At 34.6% G+C, this 24,546-nt stretch overlaps 1 protein-coding gene across 1 annotated transcript in view; it reads left to right on the top strand.

Annotated features, from left to right (window-relative positions):
* Positions 1–24,546, top strand: part of LOC145325689 (protein RRP5 homolog) — a 48,130-nt gene that overhangs the window by 3,806 nt on the left and 19,778 nt on the right. The window contains exons 2-16 of the mRNA XM_080168644.1: positions 1,080–1,212; positions 1,799–1,887; positions 2,504–2,628; positions 3,451–3,523; positions 4,667–4,708; positions 5,441–5,510; positions 9,005–9,116; positions 10,266–10,354; positions 10,655–10,735; positions 11,564–11,631; positions 12,012–12,081; positions 12,259–12,344; positions 18,473–18,541; positions 22,712–22,794; positions 23,832–23,947. Of these exons, the coding sequence (XP_080024770.1) occupies positions 1,080–1,212; positions 1,799–1,887; positions 2,504–2,628; positions 3,451–3,523; positions 4,667–4,708; positions 5,441–5,510; positions 9,005–9,116; positions 10,266–10,354; positions 10,655–10,735; positions 11,564–11,631; positions 12,012–12,081; positions 12,259–12,344; positions 18,473–18,541; positions 22,712–22,794; positions 23,832–23,947 (1,306 nt within the window). The remainder of the gene's footprint in view (positions 1–1,079; positions 1,213–1,798; positions 1,888–2,503; positions 2,629–3,450; positions 3,524–4,666; positions 4,709–5,440; positions 5,511–9,004; positions 9,117–10,265; positions 10,355–10,654; positions 10,736–11,563; positions 11,632–12,011; positions 12,082–12,258; positions 12,345–18,472; positions 18,542–22,711; positions 22,795–23,831; positions 23,948–24,546) is intronic.

Here is a 24,546-nt window from a genome sequence, read left to right as displayed (position 1 = left end):
AATTTTTAAAGTTTTACAGGTAGATCCAATCATATAAGAGCGCTTACAAAAAGAATTAGGTCGATAACTATAAAAACAAGCCCAAACGGCCAGGGCAAAATTTGGTACTGAATTTCATTTCCTATAACTGTACAAACTTCCCCCCCCCCTTAAGATTCCTGTAGTTACAGGGGTGTATATTCTGCACAAGATTTATTTTTTTTCCCCGGCTAAAACTTTTTTTTATTTCCCCCCCCCCCCCCCCCTAGTTTTTTCTCATCAAGTAGGGGGAAATGGAAAAATATTTAAAGAACTCCATATTTTATTTATTTTATCCCTCCTACCACACATTTTTTTTTAGTTTTTTACACCAAGGAAGGGGGAAAATGGAAAAAATGTTTTCATTTTTCTTAATTTTTACATTTTTTTTCCCTCCAACCACTTATTATTTATTTCCACCCCCCCCCCCCCCCCCTGAGCCGGGGATCCCATGTAGAATATACACCCCTGTGTAGTTAATTTAAATACTAGCGGTTACGTCACTAGAGGTATCTAGGGGCACTTTGGGGAGGCGGGGGGGGAGAGTTGAATTTGATACCATTTTTATTTCAGATTTAAGATGAAAAAATTTTTTGTTAAGGGGTGGGGGGCTTGTCCCCTCTTTTTTTAGTTAAAAAATTAAATAAATTTTTTTTTCAGGGATATTTTTTTCTAGGGGCGTACTCTCCCATAATATAGTTATAAACCTTTCAAGGACCTATGAGAACCTACCCTGTAAAGGAGAACCCGATGGGTTCAGCGGTTAGCGAGATCCTTCGGTACAGACATCTTGTTACTTTATTATAAGGATTCCTTATACTAATGACCATTTCTGAGAAAATGTTTGTAGGTCATACATACATGTGTTTCGTAATTTTTCTGCCTTTTTTTCAAAGTAAATAGGTTTTTTGCAATGCTTTACACGAAAGGACAGTAATCTTCGTTTTATGTTAAAAAGGCATGTATTTTCATAAAAAAAACTAGCCTTGACATTTTTTTGTCAGAATCCTAGTCCGTGCATTTGATTAAAATACTAAAATAACGACAACACTTTAAAACAGGATAGAAAGGTTGTTTCTGCATATTGCAAAGAAAAAGCTGAAAACCATGAAGAACCTAGGTTTGTCAAGTTATTTGGCGAGACAGCTAAAAAACGTGAACAAGAAGAATCTGAGAAGAAAAAGCGTATACAAGGAAAGTTAACAGTTATTTAAATCATTTTACTATTTTCGAGTTGCAGCTTTCAAAATGGGTAGAAGAAATTCTTTTACTGTTTTCATTCGAAACCGATTATTATCCGCTGGATGAGAACCGGTTCTCGCATACGAAAAAACTATATGTTTAGCATCGTATTATATCCAGTTTTCTACGAATATAAAAATGTTCTTTTAGCCCGTGCCTTGGTCATCTCGGGACTAAATAATCTGGTTTTAATCTTCTAATTGTACATTTTATTTCCTTGGAAAGCTGTTTATAATACGATACGAGAAATAACTATTCGCATATCGCTACGAAACCGATTAATATCCGCTGAATTAGAACCGGTGCTCAGCCACGCTTTAAGAAAATCGTATCTGACTATAGCAAGTTTTCCACGAATATTGAAATAAATGTCCTAAGATAAAGCCGTCTATAATATGATGCGACATTGCCTCGCATATTTTAAGCTAAGAACTTTGATTTTGTATGTATGTTTTCTAAATTTTTTTCTATTTATTTTTTATTTGTTAGGTAGGTAGAAATTTTCTTTACATAACATGTTAACATAAAAATACTTCAGAAAGGAAAAAAATTAAAAAAGAACAGAAGTCAATTTTTGACGTAATTGCCAACAATGTTCCATCACTCACTTATGAAGATTTAAAAGAGGTTAAATATTTTTTCGACCAGCCTATGTATAAGTAAAGAAGAATCCTGATATTATTAGGCTTATTTTCCCATGAAATAGCAAGGGCGTGTCTACTACTTTGAAAGGGAGATTGGGATGTGCAAAATTTTTATGCTTTTACGGAATTTGGGTATTACATAACACCCCATAATTATATTAAAACAATACATCTCAAGAAATTGACTATGTGGATATAATTTCCCATTAAGTTAGATCCTGACAATTTCATAAAGATAGTTTTTTTTCTACTCGCACCCTATTAAATTTCTTTGGAGAGTGGGGTAATAGTTATTTCTCGTATCGTATTATAAACGGCTTTCCGCGGATATAGAATGTACAATTTAAATTATAAGATTAAAACTGGTTTTAATCTTATGATTGTACATTTCTATATTCGTAGAAAACTGGATATAATACGATGCTAGACATTGTTTTTTCGTATGGATAAGAACCGGTTTCTATCCACTGGATTCGAATGAATACGAGAAAACAATATAACCTACTGGATGAACGAGCTGACCAACAAATGTCAACAACCTAAATTGTTGACAATTTTTCTCTGCGTGTCATGTAAATATTCTACATTCATTTTTTCAGGGTATGGTAATGACGGCAACCGTAGCGAGCATATCCGACTACAAAGTTGTGGTCTGTCTGCCGTTCTATCTTCACGCCACCCTGGCCATTACCAACATCAGCGCAAAGTTCACTGAGCTCCTCAGGTTTTGCTTAATATGTTTTTTTTTAATTGAATTACTGCGTAGTGGCACAGGGGTTTATATTCTGCACAAGATTCATTTTTTCCCCTGCTGCAAAATTTTAAATTTTTATCCCCTCCTGGTTTTTTTTCCAGCAAAATGGAATAAATGGAAAAAAATTTCACAACTCTTTTCTTTTTATTTATATTATCAAGGAGGGGAGAAAAATGGAAAAATAAATATTTTCATTTCTCTTATATTTTTTAATTTTTTTCAACATATTTTTCAGGGGTGTATATTCTGCACAAGATTTATTTTTTTTCCCCTGCTAAAAATTTTTTTATTTTTCTTCCCCCCCTAGTTTTTTCTCACCAAGTAGGGGGAAAATGGAAAAATATTTAAAGAACTCCATATTTTATTTATTTTATCCCTCCTACCACACATATTTTAAAGTTTTTTTCACCAAGGAGGGGGGGAAATGGAAAAAATGTTTTCAGTTTTCTTAATTTTTACATTTTTTTTCCCTCCAACCACTAATTTTTTATTTTTTCCCCCCCCCCCTGAGCAGGGGATCCCATGTAGAATATACACCCCTGATATTTTTATTCCCCCCCCCCCGTGATACACCCCTGTAGTGGCGTGGTTAAATTCCTAAAAGCATGTCCTTAATTATGTTCTGTATTTAAACAATTTTGCATCGGTTTCATCTTCAATTTAGTTTATACCTAATTTTTTTATCACTCAATAAGTTTTGACTATTACAAGTGTTAATGTTCGTTTGGTCTACCGTCATAATATTTAGAGCTTCGCTTTAATGGATGTCGTCATGCTCTTGTTTTTTTTCAGAACTGCTGCACATGACAATACAGAGGATAATATGGATGTCGATGATATTCCATCAATGGAAGGATTGTTCAGGGTAAACTTGTTTTTGTGCATTCAGACTTGTACATAATCGGTACCTGATAATTACTCAAGTATTATGGGCGATTGGGTTTAAAATATTGCCACGGTCGTAGCGGTCAAGCGTCTCGCGTCATATTGGCAGGGTGACGCAAATTTCAGATCTCAGTTTTGCCGTTTCTCCATAAGATAAAAGCGATGCTTGCTAGATTATCTAATTCGCTATAATATAAAGATAAATTTTTCTCGAATCGCCAAATCTAGGGTCTGAAATTTGCGTCACCCTTACAATTTGAAAGTGGGGAAGAGAATAAGGGATGGGTTAGAACCGGTTATCAAAATGTTTAGTTGTCTTGACTTTAATTTAAACTCAACCATTATGGGCAGGGCATGTTTGCTTCACTAGTGGGAAGGGGATGAATTTTTTTTCGGAGAAGGGGTGGCTGACCTAACCCTCTCTCAGGGGTGTATATATTCTGCACGAGATTCATTTTTTTCCCCGGCTGTAATTGAATTTAAAACAAAAAATTTTCTCCTTATGGTTTTTTCCACCAAGGAAGGGAAAAAATAAAAAATATATACAAGACTCTTAATTTTATTCATATTATCCCCCCTCTTGCATATTCTTTTAGTTTTTTACACCAAGGAGGGGAGAAAAATGGATAAAAGTTTTTCAGTTCTATTAACTTTTACGTTTTTTCTCCCACCAAATATTTTTTTTCATTCCCCCCCCCCCCCTGAGAAGGGTCAATTTTGCAGAATATACACCTGTGCCCTCTCTCCTAATAGCCTAAAACTTGCACTCAACTTCCCTAAAAATCAGTCCAGTAAAATTCTCGTTTCCCCCCTCACAATTCCACAAGGCAGTAGAACAGCAAATTGAATAAAAATGCTTAAGTTCCTTAATTCTTTGCAACTTTTTGTTATTATTAGTTAACGTCTTTTGATTGGTTGAAAATCATATTCCTCAGTGGTTGGACTCTAATTCATTATAAACTCACCCTCGATGAGTATGATAGGTGTCCCAGATTTAGACACAACCGAGGGAAAGTTGCGTGAATGTGTTGCAACTGATAAATTTGTGTCAACATATCTACGTTTAAATCTTCGTTGAATCGAGCCTAAGTCACATTATTTCATTACTTATTCTTTAATTTAGGTTGGAGAGTTCTTGGTCGTAGCTATCAGTTCCATCAATAAGGTAACCTTTTTTTTTTAGTAGCGAAACTACTCGATATTATTCCAAATTTTCGTCTTGTAATCTACTATTAGGGGAAAATATATTTTATTATCGTATTTTAAACGATAATACATAACTTACTGTATGTTTTTTTTTTATTTGACAGAATTATTTATAACGTTTCGTAATATTGTACACACGGGAAAAGGTTTCCAAATTATTCTGTCAATAAAATGATCAAATGGCAAAATTGTATCTTCTACCTTATTCGTTTCCGAAGGGAAGAGAGAAATTTCAAGTTTCGTCATGTGGTCCAACATTGACCTAATATTTGTTGTATCCATTCCAGCATTTTGACGAAAATACGATAAGACAAAAACAGGGGTGTATATTCTGCACAAGATTTATTTTTTTTCCCCGGCTACAAAATTTTTTATTCCCCCCCCCCTTTTTTCTCTCACCAAGTAGGGGGAAAATGGAAAAATATTTAAAGAACTTTATATTTTATTTGTTTTATCCCTCCTACCACACATTTTTTTAGTTTTTTTTCACCAAGGAGGGGGGGGGGGATATGGAAAAAAATATTTTCAGTTTTCTTAATTTTTACATTTTTTTCCCCTCCAACCACTTATTTTTTATTCCCCCCCCCCCCCCCCCCGAGCAGGGGATCCCATGTAGAATATACACCCCTGGATCAAAACTTAAATTTTCAAATGTAATTGTGATATATTATTACCTAGAACTTTATTTCAGAATGACCAAGACGTTTATGATGTGAACGTTACCGTGGACCCCAAAATGGTTATGAGCAAAAGAAATATAAGTAAGTTTTAGTTTAACAATTTAATAAGTATTTTCTGCATCGGATAATATGGGGGAGGAGTAAAAAATTAAAATAAAGAGTATTGAAAACATTTTTCTGTTTTTGAAAAAAAAACAAGGGGGGGGGGTAATAAAATATTTTGAAGCAGGGAAAAAATGAATCTTGTGTAGAATATACACCCGTGACCCCCGAAAAGTAACTATCAATTTTTTTCTACAATTTTGTCTGCATTAGATCAATTTTAGACTTCACAAACACATATTTTTTTTATAGTTTTGATTATAAAAAGTTATTTAAGTAAGTGTTTTGAGATACAAAAGAACAATTTTTTATGGTTTTTGATTTCAAAATAAGTTAATACAACCAAACTTCCATGTCATTACGTTAATGTAGGAAGGGAGGGGGGGATATAGAAATTAGATTACACTGGTACCAAAAGTTATTTTATTCGTTGGTTTACAAAGTTTGAATGATACAACATATAGGTATTGATTGCTCGGTTCCACAACTTATACGTGTCCGAATTTTTCTACCATTAAAAGGGGGAGGGGGTGCGTAATGACATCTGAACTCAAAATTTTAAGGTTAGATAAAACTGTGGATATGGGATAATGGATTTTAGGCCTTTTGGCCTATTTTGGTGTAATTTGATAATAGTTATTTATCATATTTTCGTAATATTGTGAATGCTAGAAAGGATATTAAAATTATTTCAACAATTTTGGTCATGTGATCAAAATTTGAATTTTCCTCTACTATTGCCCCCTCTGGGGGCGAAGTAGGTGGAAATTTAAATTTTTGTCACTTGACCTTAATATTGGTGAAATAATTTTGAATGACCTTTCTTGTATAAGCAATATTAATAAAATATGATACTTGGTTTTGTCTCATTCTCTATCTTTTTCTTAAATTCAAAAAAGTCTATCAAAAAATTTACATCATCTAAGGGTGAACAATAAATATCTCTGTCTATTTTTCTCTATATTTCTTCCCCCTCCCCCCTCCCTCACTTTTCTGTCTATTTCCTTCTCTCTCTCCTCCTCTTTTGTACGTTCATTTATACAATAGAGATAACCTAGAGACAGCACAAGGGAATTTTGTTTACATTATGTTTACATCAGCTATAAATTGTTAAATATCTTAGGTTAAAGCTTTCCTTGGGTGAAATATTTGAAGAAAATATTTCTTCCATCATATAATGTGAAGCGTATGACACAACATATAATAAGTTAGTTATAAATAATTTAATTTCTTATAATAAAGTTATCTTTCTAAAAATTATATCATTGCAAAATTTAGTTGCAAATAATGTTGCCTATAGGGCTGTATTTCATATACAACAAAAAGTGAACAAAGGTTTCTTTTTAAGAAAAAAATGGGGTCAGATTGACCATCTATGTCTAATGTTTATACCCACATCAAATATTAAATTATAACAATGTACAGTAGAGTGGATCAATTTTGGACATTGAATTTGTAATCAACATCTACAGTTTAAACGTCATATAAGAAACCTAAATATAAAAAATTGATTTTGTCCTTGAGGGGAAATGGGGGGGAAGGTGTTTCCATGCATTAAAAATTTTAGAAGTTTATTCTGGAGGTGCAACTATTTTTCGTTCAAAGTATTGCTTTATGCATCTTTTTGAATTTGTCTTGTTGATTAATATAAGAATATCAAATTGGTTTTAAAAAATATTCATCCAAGCATGAAAAATCTTAAATTAAATGTAAAATCTCTTGGTTTTTAAAATTATTTATGTATTTTTCTTGCTAGGATCAATAGTTTTAAAAACAGATTTTTTATTCTTATTCTACTCTTAAGACAAAATTGGGAAGGTGCATAAAGCTATACTTTGAAAGAAAAATAATTGCCCCCCCCCCAAAAAAAAAAAAAAAAAAAATTCTCCCCACAAGTGTCTTTCTAAAAGTTTACATGCATCAGCGAGCCTCCCCATTATTCAAAATATTTTCTTTTCATTTTTTGGTCTCTTATATGATGTTCAGACAGAAAGTGTATGTAGCACATTTAAAATTAGAAAATCATTGAAAATCAAGCCACTCTAATGTACAGCATTTATTTCTTGAATTCCACAGTACAAAATTATTCCTGTATTTAAATTTAACATATCATATAGGAAAAAATATTCTTGTATTTAAAATTAAAAATCATGTTGGAATTTTTTTTACAATTTTTAAATTTTTTAATAATGTACAGCAAATTATTTCCTTTTTATCTCATGTTTTGAAATTTATAAGATAGATAGAATAAATTACAGAAATAATGAAAGATTTAAAGAAGAGAGCGTCAGGGGGGGGGGTTGAGGGGGGTTTCCCCCTCAGGAGAGGGGGGTTGAGGGGGGTCTCCCCCCTCAGAAAAAGCTTGGGCTTAAATCTTCAACAAATAAAGAAAACAAAATTATCTTAAAAATTTCTTTTTTATGTTAAATATTATTATTTTTGTGACACTTGATTTTGAATGACAAAAAATGTTGAAATAAATATTACCCACTGTATGAAATGTTAAATTAAAAATCAATAATGATGTTGGAAAATTTATTCTCATTTTATACTCTGAAAACAGGAATTGACAAAAAATAATAATTTTTATTCCAAACTTTTAAAACAGCATGCCTATTTCTTATTGGTTGACACTCGAATTAAAATAAAATAATGAATATTATTTCAAGACCAGAAATAAATTTTAAATAAATAATTTTCTTTCCCCTATATTTTTTTTTTCCAAAATGCCAAGAATTAATTTTGAAATAAAATAATTTTCTTTCCAATATTTTTATTCCTTTTTCTTATTGGACGTCATTTTGTGTCCAATGAGAGACTAGTGTTTAAATATTTTAAAGAGTATTACAGCATTTATTTTGAATATGATAAAATCAACATTCTCACATTAAATGTGATAAAAACTTTTAGTTGTTTTTTCTTAAATTTTCTTGAATACTGTATGTATATTCATAAGGACATTATTTAAGATGAAACAGCAAGCCGGGGACCGAAACTCAAAAACCTATATTTGATATGACGCACAAACTTTGAAACTCTAGAAAAAATGCACTTTACTCTTGCGAGCAACCCACCTAGCCCGCTGAGTTCGGTCCCCGACTTGCTGAATCATCTTAAATAATGTCCTTGTGTATAGACACAGTGTATTCAAGGGAAAAAACCTAAGAAAAAATAATTAAAGGTAAGTTTCTACATCAAAATAGACCTAAAAATAAAAGAAATGGATTTTTTTGCTATTTAGATGTATTACCTATAGGACTAGGCTTATGTACCAAGTTTCAAGAAACAATCTCAATATTTAGACCATTTTGCGCACTGTTTAGATGTCATTACGCCCCCTTCCTTATATTCTACCCAGGGGTTATTTTATTTATTATCATCATGATTCCTCATTAATTTATTGTCCAAAGTTCTATCCGGTATCTCCTAATTATTAGATACCTCTATGAAAGTAAGTTGCTCTGTTATTTAAGAACAAGGAGATATATGTGTTGCAAGTGTAAAATCTAAAGAGGAGTATGGTTATGTTATGGATCTGGAAGGTACAAACTGCTCCGGATTTATTTCTAAAGATTCAGCTGACTTGTAAGTATTTTTAAAAGCGAAGCTTTTCTATAATTAGGGCCGGTCCGTCCGTCCGTCCGCACAGAGAGTTAGCTCTTTTCGTTAATTTAAACAGGTTAGAATTGTCCTAACGATTCCAAACTTTGCATGATGATTCATATAGTAGTTAGGTACAATTTAGAAAGCGTAGCAACTCTATAAACAATACAAGAATGTCCGTACGTCCATTTTAAACAAGTCGATTTTTAACTTTTTTGACAACAAATTTTTGTATGTTAAAATTATCCGATTCTTCTGATTTTTTGAAAACTGATTCCTTTTACATCAAGGTACAATGTTATTAGCGAAGCATCTCTATAAATAAGTCCCAAAAATGTTAGTATGTCCTTAAACAGTATCATCTATTTATGCAGTTTTGCAACAAATTTTCCTAAAATATTGTTTGTACTGATGAATTAATATTCTGCTAATTCAGTTCTGACAATCTACAAGTGTTAATGTTCGTTTGTCCTTCCATTTCAGAGCTTCGCTTTTATGGATGTTGTCATCCTTGTTATGTCTAATGATTAGTCGTTATACCATAGGGTAGGCAATCCGCTCAATTTTTGGGCCGGATTCAGATTCTTACAAAAATCCGCCCTCTCTTAGAAGCGGATTAATCCTTGGATTGCGGACTGTGGAGGAATATTTTAATAGTTATTTCTCGCATCGTATTATAAACGGCTTTTCGCGGATATAGAATGTACAATTACAAGATTAAAACTAGTTTTTTAGGCCCGAGGTGGTTTTAATCTTTTGATTTTACATTTTTATATTCGTAGAAAGATGGATATAATACGATGCTAGGCATAGTTTTTTCGTATGGATGAGAACCGGTTCCTATCCACCGGATTCGAATGAATACAAGAAAAAGACTTATGTAAATCAAAAAGTTCTAGCTCCTAAAGTTGCCATTTTTCAACCTTTGTTTAACCTAACCTATAATAAGCATGAAAAGCTACTGTTACTTGTTGTAATCAATGCGCAAATGGCACTTAGAATCCGAATTTCAGAAGGAAATTTTGTAAGAGTAATCTTTGGTAGGTCTATTTTCCCTAAATCGATTAAAAAGTTGGAATAGTAAAGGCTTACGGCTGCCTACTCAGATAGACCAATATTTTTTTTGTTCAGGTATCGTAAAAATCTACCACTCGGGTCAGTAGTTATATGTTATGTGGCCAAAAAACATGGACATGTTCTTACTTTGAAATGCGATCAAGGTATGTGTGATATATTATTTTTGCAATTTATAAAAGGATGACGTTTAAAATAACTATAAACAAAGTTCTTTTTTATAAAACCTCAATTTTCAAACTTAAAAATCTAAAAAATTATATATTGTTGAATTTTCTTGTTGCCAGAAATGAAAGGAAATCTTTATCCTAACATATTGTTTGGGTAGATGACATTGGTCTTAATTTTACATTGATGAACTGTGGAAGCTTAAAGTTACCGAGTTGTTTTAACAAGCTTATATAATATTGTTTATTGATGAAATTATTATAATTTATTGTGTTTAGATAAGCTGTATCAGAACTTGAAGAATCCTTCTGATGCCAGCTTGTACAACACTATGCCTGGTTCACTCATCAGAACTAAGGAATTATATTCTTTTCTTTCAATTTATGGGGAAAATTGATTGCTGGAAATGATATTATGTATCGGACTAATGGGCTTTTTTTGTTGTTGATAACGACTGATTTCCTTTTTTTCTACCTGTAAAACTTTTTGCATCTACTTTCTAGAGACAACAAATCCTTAGTAAAAATTAAATTAAAATAACCAAAATTATCTCATTTGGGTGGGATTCTAATTTAATCTCAAGTCATCATCCGCTTACTATATAATACCTATTAGGTTACATAACATCCAACCGACAACCAACCCTTCGATTGTACGACCCTTGTCTTGAAGTTTTAACCCTGCCAGTGTGTATAGTAATGAGTTGCTATTGTTTTTGGCAGGGTTCCGGAGCCGGGAGCCGTGAGCAGCAACATTTTTGGTGGAGCTGGAGCCGGATCCGGAGCCGTATTTTTCGTTAAAAACGGCTCCGGCTCCGGACTAGCTAAAATGATTTTTTAAAGTAATATTATAATTTGGCAACGGTCTATTTCCATATAATAAACTGAAAAACTATTGTTACTCAACAATTAGACACACATCCTTCTACTTTTATATAGCTTTAATCAAATAAAAGCAAAATATTTTATATTATTTATTTTATTTTATCAAATTCAATAATGAAGAAAAATTGATATATTAATTTTAAGGTAGGAGCCGGATCCGGAGCTGGATCCGGAGCCGCATCAAAATTATACGGCTCCGACACCCTGGTTTTTGGACCAAGTTATTTCCCATTCTAGCTATTAGTATTAAGTTCTAGACATCAAGCAGGGTTTCAAACAAATGAATATAATAAACAATCTAGGTTGAACAAGTAATGGAAAACGGGATCAAAGTATCATATGGAACTAATGCGTTCGGTTACATTCACCAGGCATTCAACATTTTTAAATCATGAAACATTATCAAAATTAAAATTAACCTAAATACCTAAGCACAAGAATATATTCTAGTGATCATATTTGTTATATTAAAAGTGTTGGCATTTTTTAATTAGTAAAGCCATTAAACTTTTTCTTTTTATATAGAAATTTATGCTTACAATAATATTGTTTATGACCGTAAATGTATTTCCCTACTTGTAATTTATTTCGATTGGCCTATTCTTCGATCCTTTTACGCCAAGGTACTAAATGCGGCTGAAGTTTTATATTATACACATGCCTTCAAAACTATTTAATCAAGCTTACGGGTGTGTATTATACAATTGTATGATATTATTTAAAGATTATTGCGAAATGTTGAACTTTACAGAATCTTTTACCCTCAAATCACGATGATCCCAAAAAATATACAGAAGGACAAGAAGTCGTTGCTAGAATAGGAATAATTTCATTAAATTTTGGCTACATTTATACTAAAGCTGGGAAGTGGGTAAGATGAAGGGGAAAGGAGGAAGTGGGCTGCGGGGAAATTTTAACTTAAAACTTTTTGTCAGAATTCTTTGCTCGTCCCTTGTCCCTGTTTGAAAGGAAATAATGAAAATTAACCTTGTAATCAGTGATGGTCTTGCCAACATTGAACAGCTTTATAATGTCTGCTAAAAGTTTTTATCCAAACCAAAACAACTGGGTTTCCAACTGTTCGGTAATTTTAATTTAATAATTCGCGTCATCCTCGTGAAGGCACCTGGGTGCGTTGCTGCTCTCTATAATACAAAGTACGTTGATGTCTGTCTGACCGTCTGTCTTCCTGAAGCTTAAGATCTCGGTAATCGCTTCTCTACAGATAATATAACTATTGGTCTGTGGCGGATGGCAAGTACCTTATGCTTCAGCCAATCCAACCCTCAGGTGCCGTCTGTTCCTAGTCTGACAGCGTCTTCATTTCATTTCAGTCTTAAAGCATATGTATTCATTACTCATAATTCAAATTCTCTCATTGGTTCTTTTACGGTAAAAAATTACCTAAAATAAAAAAGGAGAATTATTTTTGGTATTGTGAATTAAAAATTTGATTCAAATGAAGTTAAGTTAAAGTTTAGGTAAAATGTTTAAGAGACCAATATTTATTACAACAGTATATTTATATACAATAGACGAAGGCTTTAACAGTAACTATTATTGTAGAAATAAAATAAAGATAAAAGAAGGTTAATAAAATATAAAATGTATATAAGCTTATTAAAAGTCCTATTTTCACTGTAAGAAGTTCGGCAAATGGGCTTAGTTTCAAGGATGAATAAAAACTTACATTGCAGGTATGCTGTTTCTGTTTTCAGGAACACCCGGATTATGACTAGTACTGTTCAATATCCCACATTGGCGTTGTTGTGGTTGGTGAAACTTCCACTTTGATCTTCTTAATTTATTAGTTTTGATATCTGTTGGTTAAGGCTCTTGATTTTATCAATTGTCCTATCTCTGGGCCTGCTACAAAGGCTTTGAACTCCTGATCCGAGTCCTGAACAAAAAGAAACCATTAGTGGGTTCATATAGGTGGCCACAGGACATAGTCAACACTATTATGAGGCGGCTATGGAAGGTCTTATTTATAATTGTGGTGGCCACAGGACTCATTCACATTTCCAATTACATTTAGAACATTGAGGAATCATTGATGGACTCTTATTGGTTCAAATGAATTGTAAGGAAATTATACCTTTGGCAGCTATAGTGTAGGCTTAAGCTCCACAGCAGCTCTCACACTATTTGGATCAGACAGGCTCCACAGATCTGTAGTAGTTAGTCTTCCACTATTTATTCAGCAACTGGATGAACTCTCAGCTGGCAATGGACTTTAAGGTTTGGCTGATCTCATCAACCTAAAAAGGTTGCTGTTAGATGTTGAAGTTACTCAGTTAAGAGCTGAAGAAAGTAAGATTAATGTATGTTGAAATATTTACTTCTTAAAAGACTATAATTTTGTAGATTATTATGCAGGTTTCTTTTTATCACTTTATGCAGAATTCTCATATAACTAAGCCCAATAAAAAGTTGCCATTTATTTTAACTCCTTTAGCTAAATATACCTCATAGACGTCCATATAAATAAGGGGGGGGGGGGAAGTTTGTACACTTATAGGAAATGAAATTCAGTACCAAAGTTTGGGAGGGTACTGTGGGCTTGTTTTTAAAGTTATCAACCTAATTCTTTTTGTAGGCTTTCTTATATGACTGGATATACACGTATTTCTTTGAAAATTGAATTTTGGCACTTTCCTTCTAGGGGCTTGTGGAGCAATAGACCCCCCAAAACACTAAAAATATGAGTTCTGAACTTATTTTTAAAGATATCAACCTGATTTTTTTTATAATACTTTTTTAACATAACCAAATCAACGAACCATTACAGATTTCATTTTGGGACTTTCCTTCTAGGGCCTAGTGGAGCAATAGACCCCCCAAAACACTAAAAATATGAGTTCTGACCTTATTTTTAAAGATATCAACCGGATTTTTTTTAATAATACTTTTTTAACATAACCGAATCAACGAACCATTACAGATTTCATTTTGGGACTTTCCTTCTAGGGCCTTGTGGGGCAAAAGACCCCAAAAAACACTAAAAATATGAGTTCTGACCTTATTTTTAAAGATATCTACCTGATTTTTTAAAAATAATACTTTTTCAACATAACCGATTGAAGAAACCATTACGGATTTCATTTTGGGACTTTCCTTCTAGGGGCTTGTGGAGCAATAGACCCCCCAAAACACTAAAAATATGAGTTCTGACCTTATTTTTAAAGATATCAACCTGATTTTTTTTATAATACTTTTTTAACATAACCGAATCAACGAACCATTACAGATTTCATTTTGGGACTTTCCTTCTAGGGGCTTGTGGAGCAATAGACCCCCCAAAACACTAAAAATATGAGTTCTTACCTTATTTTTAAAGATATCAACCTGATTTTTTTATAATACTTTTTTAACATAACCGAATCAATGAACCATTACAGATTTCATTTTGGGACTTTCCTTCTAGAGCTAGTGGAGCAAAAGACTCCAAAAAAAACACTAAAAGAAAATTGAAGAAACCATTACGGATTTCATTTTGGTACTTTCCTTCTAGGGGCTTGTGGAGCAAGACCCCCAAAATCTATGTACTATTACAGATTTCATTTTAGGACTCTCTTTCTAGGGGCTTGTGGAGCAAAAGACCCCAACACTAAAAATATGAGTTCTGAGCTTATTTTTAAATATATCAAACTGTTTTTTTAAAAATAATACTTTTTTAACATAACCGAACTAAGAAACCATTACGGATTTCATTTTGGGACTTTCCTTCTAGGGGCTAGTGGAGCAAAGATCCCAAAAACACTAAAAATATGAGTTCTGAGCTTATTTTTAAAGATATTAACCCGATTTTTTTATAATACTTTTTTAACATAACCAAATCTATGAAACAATACAGATTTCATTTTGGGACTTTCCTTCTAGAGCTAGTGGAGCAAAAGACTCCAAAAAACACTAAAAATATGAGTTCTGAGCTTATTTCTAAAGATGTCAACCTGATTTTTTAAAGAAAACTTTTTTAACAACTGACTTAATGAACCATTACAGATTTCATTTTGGGACTTTACTTCTTGGGACTAGTGGAGCAAAAGACCCCTTAAAACACTAAACATATGAGTTCTGACCTTATTTTTAAAGATATCAACCTGATTTTAAAAAAAAACTTTTTTAACACTGAACTTGGTAACTTTTACAGATTTAATTTTGGGACTTTCCTTCTAGAAGCTAGTGAAGCAAAACACTAAAAATATTTTTTTAATGTGAAATTTTTTCACATAAATGAACTATGTAATCATTACAGATTTTGATTTCCTTCTAGGGTCCAATGAAAATGCGCTTGAATCAATTCACAGTCATATTCAAATATTATGTAGTATTCTTAAAAAAAATTACATTAAGACAACTAGATTAAGGTTTCATAATACTTGGTATAGAAATACTGTACAAAGACTAAAAATGATGATGTATCCTAACAAATTTAAAAAAATTTAAAAAAGTCAAAAACTATCTACATAATTGAAAAAAATTAAGTATTCAGTGTAAAAAAAAGAAAACTATTAGTTATTGATTGGTTTTTCAATTGCAACAAATACAGCATGGCTTTTGCCCCACTAGCTTCTAGAAGGAAAGTCCCAAATGAAATCTGTAAAAGTTACCAAGTTCGGTTATGTTAAAAAAGTGTTAAAAAAATCAGGTTGATATCTTTAAAAATAAGGTCAGAACTCATATTTTTAGTGTTTTAGGGGTCTTTTGCTCCACTACACCCTAGAAGGAAAGTCTGAAATTGAAATCTGTAATGGTTCTTTGATTCGGTTATGTTAAAAAAGTATTATAAAAAAATCAGGTTGATATCTTTAAAAATAAGGTCAGAACTCATATTTTTAGTGTGTTTGGGGGTCTTTTGCTCCACAAGCCCTAGAAGGAAAGTCCCAAAATGAAATCTGTAATGGTTTGTTGATTTGGTTATGTTAAAAAAGTATTATAAAAAAAATCAGGTTGATATCCTTTAAAATAAGGTCAGAACTCATATTTTTAGTGTTTTGGGGGGTCTATTGCTCCACAAGCCCCTACAAGGAAAGTCCCAAAATGAAATCTGTAATGGTTCGTTGATTCGGTTATGTTAAAAAAGTATTATCAAAAAAAAATCAGGTTGATATCTTTAAAAATAAGGTCAGAACTCATATTTTTAGTGTTTTGGGGGGTCTATTGCTCCACAAGCCCCTATAAGGAAAGTCCCAAAATGAAATCTGTAATGGTTCGTTGATTCGGTTATGTTAAAAAAGTATTATAAAAAAAATCAGGTTGATATCTTTAAAAATAAGGTCAGAACTCATATTTTTAGTGTTTTGAGGGGTCTATTGCTCCACAAGCCCCTAGAAAGAAAGTCCCAAAATGAAATCTGTAATGGTTCGTTGATTCGGTTATGTTAAAAAAAGTATTTTAAAAAAAATCAGGTTGATATCTTTAAAAATAAGTTCAGAACTCATATTTTTAGTGTTTTGGGGGGTCTATTGCTCCACAAGCCCCTAGAAGGAAAGTGCCAAAATTCAATTTTCAAAGAAATACGTGTATATCCAGTCATATAAGAGAGCCTACAAAAAGAATTAGGTTGATAACTTTAAAAACAAGCCCACAGTACCCTCCCAAACTTTGGTACTGAATTTCATTTCCTATAAGTGTACAAACTTCCCCCCCCCTTAATAAATAAGCTTATATACCTGTTAAAGCCACCTTATTTATGTATGAATTATTAACATTATTACTGGTTACAATAGTCTGAAAGATAAAACTTTTTTTTAAAACTCTGCTAATTGCCTTTCAGACATGGAATTACATATGAATTTATTTGTCTCATTAGTTCCTCTGGCAAGGTGGGAACAGATTATTTGTACAATTAATTCTAATTAGACATAAGAAAACATTTTAATATCTCATCAGTTCCTCTGGCAAGGTGGGAACAGTTTATTTATCATATTAATGCTAGTTTGACATTGGAAAAACATTTGATATAAAATTGTGTTTTGTACTTTTTTTTTGATATTTATACTATTTTTTGCTGTTTATGTAGGTTTGAATTTAGCAAAGCATTTGACGAATTTAATAATAGGAATAAAATCAATAAATTGGAAGTTAATGACTTGAATAAAGAGAAAGATATAATGATTCAAAACACAAAGGGTGGCATGATGGATTATTGAAGAATGTAGACATCTTGCAAGTTCTGTAGATTCCTTCAACATTCCATGACTTATATTTTGGTTGCTTTGACTTAATGAACATCTCATATCCATCGGTTTACATCAATCTCTATCAACATCCACATATATTCTTCAATTACTTAATGCTGGGCTGGTTGGTCCTCAATTACTTAATGCTGGGCTGGTTGGTCCTCGTCAATTTGATAGCTTTGAAATTTCCACATGTTCTGTCCAGACAACTGTGGTTCATCTAAAAAGGTTCAGATTAGAATCTTACATGGTCCTCTGTTGGTTTTAAGCTATTTTTGGGGGGGGTCATGTAAAACCTAGATTTAATTTTGCTAAAGAGTAATTTTGATAAGAGTGGTACTTCCCATTACATTTTGATACCTGGAGGCTAGGGTTAGTTACTTCTACAATTGATTAGCCATTGAAGGACTTTAAAAGGCTAAAGCTGCTCTTGGCTGCAGCCGAAAGTAAAGAAAAACAGACGGCTAAAGAGAACCTAGCAACTAGTGATGGGAATCCGGATCCGGAATCCGAATCCGGAATCCGCCAAATTTTCGGCCAATTTTGGAATCCGAATCCGGATCCGGAATCCGTTTTTTATAGCGGATTCCGGATTCTAAATTGGTAGGCTAAATTTAATTTAAATAGGTTCCAAGCACGTTTTTAGGACATACGTAGCACTTAAATTTTTTTCTACATAACAAATTTTAATAATTACTAATGTGATGTAAATGTTTTAGTTATGCTGGAAGTCAACACTTTAAACAAATCAAGGCTTCAACCAAGTAACATAGTGATAAATTAACGAAAAAAGCTATCCCTCTGTGACGGACGGCCTTTTAAAATACTGCTAGAATCCGGAATCCGAATCCGGAATCCGCCAAAAATAAGAATCCGGAATCCACAAGAATCCGTCACTTTTTTTGACGGATTCCTTCAGAATCCGGAATCCGAATCCGGCCCAAAAATTCGACGGATTCCCATCCCTACTAGCAACATTATTATTTTTAAGTATTTTTGCGTTCAACTGATTACATTTTTTTTCTAGTTTGGTGAAGTGTTTACAGATGCATTGATAAGACAAGTCACAGACGATCAACTTTCTCTCACATTAAAGGCAGGAAAACGGATAAATTAGTGAATAGGTGAATACAAACGATAGACAGTAATCAGACCGTCGACCTTTCCAAAGCATTTGACTGCATTCCTATCCACCTCCTTCTCCAAAAAATCTCCTCCTCCAACCTTCATCCCAACATCATTAGATGGCTGTCCTGCTACTTGCGTGGCAGAATGGCTTTCTGCTCCTATCAAAACACCAATGCCTCTCCTAAAATTGTCCACACTGGCGTCCCCCAAGGCTCTGTTATCTCCCCTGTCCTCTTCAACTTCTACATAGCAGATGCCCCCCACATTCCCCCTGCCCTCACCTCCTCCTATGCTGACGACCTTAACTCCTTCCACTCCTCCCCTAACATCCCCCAGTCGAATCCATCAACTCCCACCTCTCCTCAATCGCTGACTGGGCCTCCACCAACGGCCTCTCCATAGCCCCCAACAAATCCACTGTCAACCTCTTCACTCCTGACCACAAGCATCAATCCAACCTCCATCCTCAAGTCCAAATCAACGGCTCCACCCTTCCCACCCTTGAGAAAACCCCTAAAATCCTTGGAGTTACCTTTGACACCTTTTTCAATTTCAGTTCCCATGTCTCCACCATTTCCTCAAAAATTTCCTCCCGCCTTAGAATCCTCAAATGTCTGGCTGGCACCAAATGGGGCCACCAGAAGGAGAGTCTCTTCACCACCTACAACACCCTCCTCCGCCCCATCACCACCTATGCCTGTCCTGTCTGGTTTCCTAACACCTCCAAAAACAACATTGACAAACTCCAAGTCCTCCAAAACCAAGCCCTCCGCATCTGTACTGGTTCCACTAAAAAATCTCCCATCAGCCACCTCCACCACAGTGGTCCTCAAGGCAAAAAAAGTTTGACAAAACCCACCAGAATAACGGACTATATGGCCATCATATATACCCATTGGGGGGCCAGGAACTGATTTTCTTAAAATCATAGCTGTTCCTTCTTGGGATTTATTCCATTTTAAAGATAATAGACCGAATTCCTTAAAAAAATAAGGTTGTTTGTCACTATTTTTGTTGCTATGGTTTCAGAATAGAAAAAATCCTTATAAACCCTGAAAATCTGGCTCGGTTAGATCACAAAAAGTCATGACCTAACATTTCCCCCCCATTGGCGGAAAAGTTAGAGCACCTCAAAGTTTTTTTAACCATGCCCTGGTGTATTGGCCCCAGAGGGCCTCCCAGAGGAGCTAGCAGAAATCTAAAGGTACCTATAGAACCACAATGGCTGGCTCTAACTATGATTTAAAGTTGCCGGAGACGCTGGCCGCCCTCCTTCCTGCCTTTAAGTGGCGGCATAATTAGCGCATTTCAAAAATGACCATTTTTTGACGTGTTTTTTGCGCATAGCGCAGCGTGTGTGCAGGGCGCAGCCACGTGTATTCCAACTTTTTTGTAGGCCATCCCAAGCCGGTTTAGCAGATGTGCGGCCGGAGGCGGTCGGCCCAGTCGTTTGGCCAACAACGGCCGTCAAAGGTTGCAAAAATCATCAAAAATTGATGTTTTTGCAGATCTTTGGTGGGCCGGTGCAGCCAGGCCATTTGGCCGACCAGTTCAGGACACATATCCGCCAAAAACAGTGTGTTTAGATGGTTAGATGGTTTTGGCCGCACCGGCCCACCAAAAATCCGCAAAAACGTTGATTTTTAACAATTTTTGCGACCTTTTACGGCCGCTGTTGGCCAAACGGCTGGTCAGACCGCCTCCGGCCGCACATCTGCTGAACCGGCTTGGGATGGCCTACAAAAAAGTTGGAATACACGTGGCTGCGCCCTGCACACACGCTGCGCTACGCGCAAAAAACACGTCAAAAAATGGTCATTTTTGGGATGCGCTAATTTTGCCGCCACTTAAAGGCAGGAAGGAGGCCGGCCAGCATCTCCGGCAACTATAAATCATAGTTAGAGCCAGCGATTGTGGTTCTATAGGTACCTTTAGATTTCTGCTAGCTCCTCTGGGAGGCCCTCTGGGGCCAATACACCAGGGCATGGTTAAAAAAACTTTGAGGTGCTCTAACTTTTCTGCCAATGGGGGGAAAATGTTGGGTCATGACTTTTTGTGATCTACCCGAGCCAGATTTTCAGGGTTTATAAAGATTTTTTCTATTCTGAAACCATAGCAACAAAAATAGTGACAAACAACCTTATTTTTTTAAGGAATTCGGTCTATTATCTTTAAAATGGAATAAATCCCAAGAAGGAACAGCTATGATTTTAAGAAAATCAGTTCCTGGCCCCCCAATGGGTATATATGATGGCCATATAGTCCGTTTTTCTGGTGGGTTTTGTCAAACTTTTTTTGCCTTGAGGACCATTGTGCCACCAAGAAACCAAAATCCTACCAGTACGGAACCACCTTTCCCTTCTTTGTTCCCAATACCTGGCCTCCTCCCTCCGCCCCTCCCACCCATCCTTCCACAACGTCACAACCCCCCCTGGCCCTAGATCCAAAAAATCAACCCTTCAATCCATGTTCCTTCCTTCTCTCCAACCTTTTCTTTCTCCCGACAACACCCTCCTTCCCACAAACTACAAATCCACAATCTCCAGACTCCACACCTCAGCTGTCACCCAAGCCATAAATTCTTACCCCCCTAATCCTGTCCTTAATCAAGCTCCCCCTGACATCAACCCCTCCAAAATCCAACTTCCCAGGCACTACAGAACCATCCTCTCCCAATTAAGATCCAACTATTGTCCTAAACTTCAAAGCTACCTCCATTCCATCAACGCTTCACTTACCCCCAATTGCCCATCCTGTCCTGCTAATCCTACCCCAGAAACAGTCCAACACCTCTTTTCATGCCCAAATAATCCTACAAATCTTACTCCTATGGACCTTTGGCAAAATCCCACCCATATAGCTGCCTTCCTCTCCTCATCCAAGTTTCACCAGCCTTCCTCCCCTCCAACGCCCCCCTCCAGAGCCCCCACCATAAGCCCACGCCCCCCCCCCTCCCTCATCCTACTGATGACAACCCGGACCGGAAACGGACTACGAGCAGCCAAGACAACAACAACAGTAATCAAATGCAGTTTCTCGTACATGGTCATACGTAATGTTGGAAGGGTGACGTAAAGAGGACTATCCACGAACCAGAGCTAGTGATTCTAAGCATCTTCCAGCTTTGACCCATAGTATTTTTTTAGTGAATATACTAGGTTTATGTTTAATATTTGCTTTAATGACTAAAAAGTAAGGTTTCACTATGGTTTTATATGAAAAAAACTTTGAAATGTAAAGCAATTTTTAAAGCAATATCATCAAATGCTTTGTTGAGTTCAAAGGACAAAATAAAATAACACTGCAGAAAAGCATCAAATGTTGTAAATTGCAAAAGTACATTGATTAAAATGTTTCAAGTTACCAACCCTTTTTTTATATACATTTTTAATCACAATAATATACTTTTGTGTCAAAGCTTTTAAACAACAGTTTGAACTCATCAAAACATTCGATGATATTGCACCAAACAATGCTTAACATTTCAAAGTTTTTTTTCATATTAAACCATGGTGAAACCTAACTTTTTAGTCGATAAAGCAAATATTAAACATAAACCTAGTATATTCACTAAAAAAATACTATGGGTCAATGCTGGAAGGTGCTTAGAATCTCTTGTTCGTGGATAGTCCTCTTTGAGATATCTTTTTTTCGTTATTTGATTTGCTATATAAGATAAAAGCGATGCTTGCAAGATTTTCCAATTCGCTATGATATAAAGATGAATTTATCTCAAATCGCGAAAACTGAGATCTGAAATTTGCGTCACAATTCCAACATTGCGTAATTCGTATGACCGCGAATAACGGCATTTTATTACTGTATCATAAGCTGGAAAAAAAATGAATCTTGTGTAGAATATACTCCCGTGAACAAATTTAAAGATAAATCTTGTAAACTTATTAACTCCAAATTAGGGTTTGGCAGGATACTTTTTTGGCCGGATATCCGGCTGATTTCTAATGCTGGATATCCGGTTCCGGCCGGATATCTGGTTAACGTTCGATATAGGGCAAATTATCGGATATCTGGCAATACAAATCAGCCGTATATCCGGTATCTGGCCAGATATTGAAAATATGGCCAGATATCCGGCCCAACGCTACTCCAAATATTTATTCGTTTTTGCTGCTAACAGGAGGGTCTGCGAGGTGTAGCACCCCTTGCATATGCCCGGAATATTGGCATGAAAATTAATAGATCATTGAAACGTCATTACGAGTAAGTAGTCTTCCAATAACATCCATGTCTTAAAGTTGGATTTAAAACTGGTAGTTTTAGCCTTCTACCAAAGTAATTGGGTGTCTTTCTATCTGTGTGCAGCAAACAATCTAGCTGACTGCTGGACCAATATCATATGGTTCTCCTGTACTGTGAATTTTCCTCCACTGCACCCGCCATCTCTTCCGATTTTAATTCAACAAGGATAATAAGCTTTTAAGACTGTCACAATTATCCTAAATATAGAAAATCTTTGCTGCTTAAAGAATACGTATTTATTAGGTTTCTTTTGGGAAGCTTTTATGATTTAGGAAGATGGCCGTATACTTTGACTTTGAATTACTTGTAACCCATGTTGTATAACCTCATTAATCTTTTATGTTGGCTGAAAAACTTAAGGTACCTTAAAAAAATATGATTTTGATTTGTGTGTGTCCAAACTTTTCAACCAATAATTATCTTCACAAAAAGGTCATTTTGTTCATGGGAATGAAAATCAATCCTCTTATGATCCACGTAAATATCTGATATTCATTATACATTCGCACATAAACGACCCCTTAAATAGTGGATGTAAATTTAATATTATTTTTTCTCCCCGAGGTAGTCATTTTTTTCCCCGGTATCATTTTTTTCCCTGAGCATGGGAAAAACTTGAGAAAAAATATGTTTTAGTATAAAGAAATGTTCTATCGGTTTCAAACCTTTTCCATTCGATAGATCTTACCGACTTTGGAAAAACTGTCATACCGATTTTTGAAATTCAATCTGAAAAAAAAATACCCCAGTTCGAATTTTTGTTTTGAAAATATTGTTTTACATGTATTGACGCCATCTTGGATTTTGATAATTTTTTATATTATATAGTAAATGATGAGCTACCGCTCCATCATTTATTCCCTCGGGCAAAAAATATTCATTCCTGAACAAAAAAACTGGATAGGAATACCCCATTCACACACACATTTGAATATCTATTTCTGTATTTCTGCCGGTGGAAAAAATGTCATTTTCCCAAATAACAATTAAATTTGTAGAGCTGGACGCCGAGTGAAATGTCGCGTGATTTATCTGGACCACTACAGCGGTCAGGCTGTTGTTACCCTCCTGAAAGAACATCTTCAGGCCACAGAAATGGAGGGGCGCAAAATTGGTAAGTTATTTTCCAGTATGGCTTGAAAAACTTTGAAACTGGATTAGAATCAGTTTAGATCCATTCTGAAAATGCATATATTGTATATTATTTGAGACAATATTCCTTCCTAATATATAAAGTAATAAGCGTTTTTGTCTGTCCCGAAGGATCTCGCTAAACGCTGGACTGATATTGTTCTCCTTTACAAAGAAGCTTCTTATATGTCCTGGGAAGGTTTTAAACTATTTTTTTTTTACTCTTTTGAAATTCAAATTTAAAATAGGATGAGGTCGACTTTTCCCCCTCCTACCTTAGTGCCCCTAGAGGCTCCTAGGGGGCGTAGCCGCTAGTGGAATAATAAAACAAACTGGAATTTATATTAAATTTTAATTTTACTATCACCATATACGATGCGATAACTATTGACCAACTATTAAAAAAATACTTTTGCCATGTAGTTTTAGAGCATTAAAGTAATTTTTCGTTTTGGAATAAAAGTCATCATTATAGAAAATGAAAATATTTCTTTTCAAATTCATTCAAGAATTTTAAAAAAATATAACTTTGTTTAAACTGCAAAATAGAAAATAGTAGGTACCTATTTGTTTTACTAATCT

This window comes from Acartia tonsa, chromosome 8 (genome assembly GCF_053477335.1).
Source record: "Acartia tonsa isolate MP-2025a chromosome 8, ASM5347733v1, whole genome shotgun sequence".
NCBI lineage: Eukaryota > Metazoa > Arthropoda > Copepoda > Calanoida > Acartiidae > Acartia > Acartia tonsa.
Note: the sequence above shows the minus strand (reverse complement) of the source record. Positions and strands in the feature narration are given on the sequence as shown.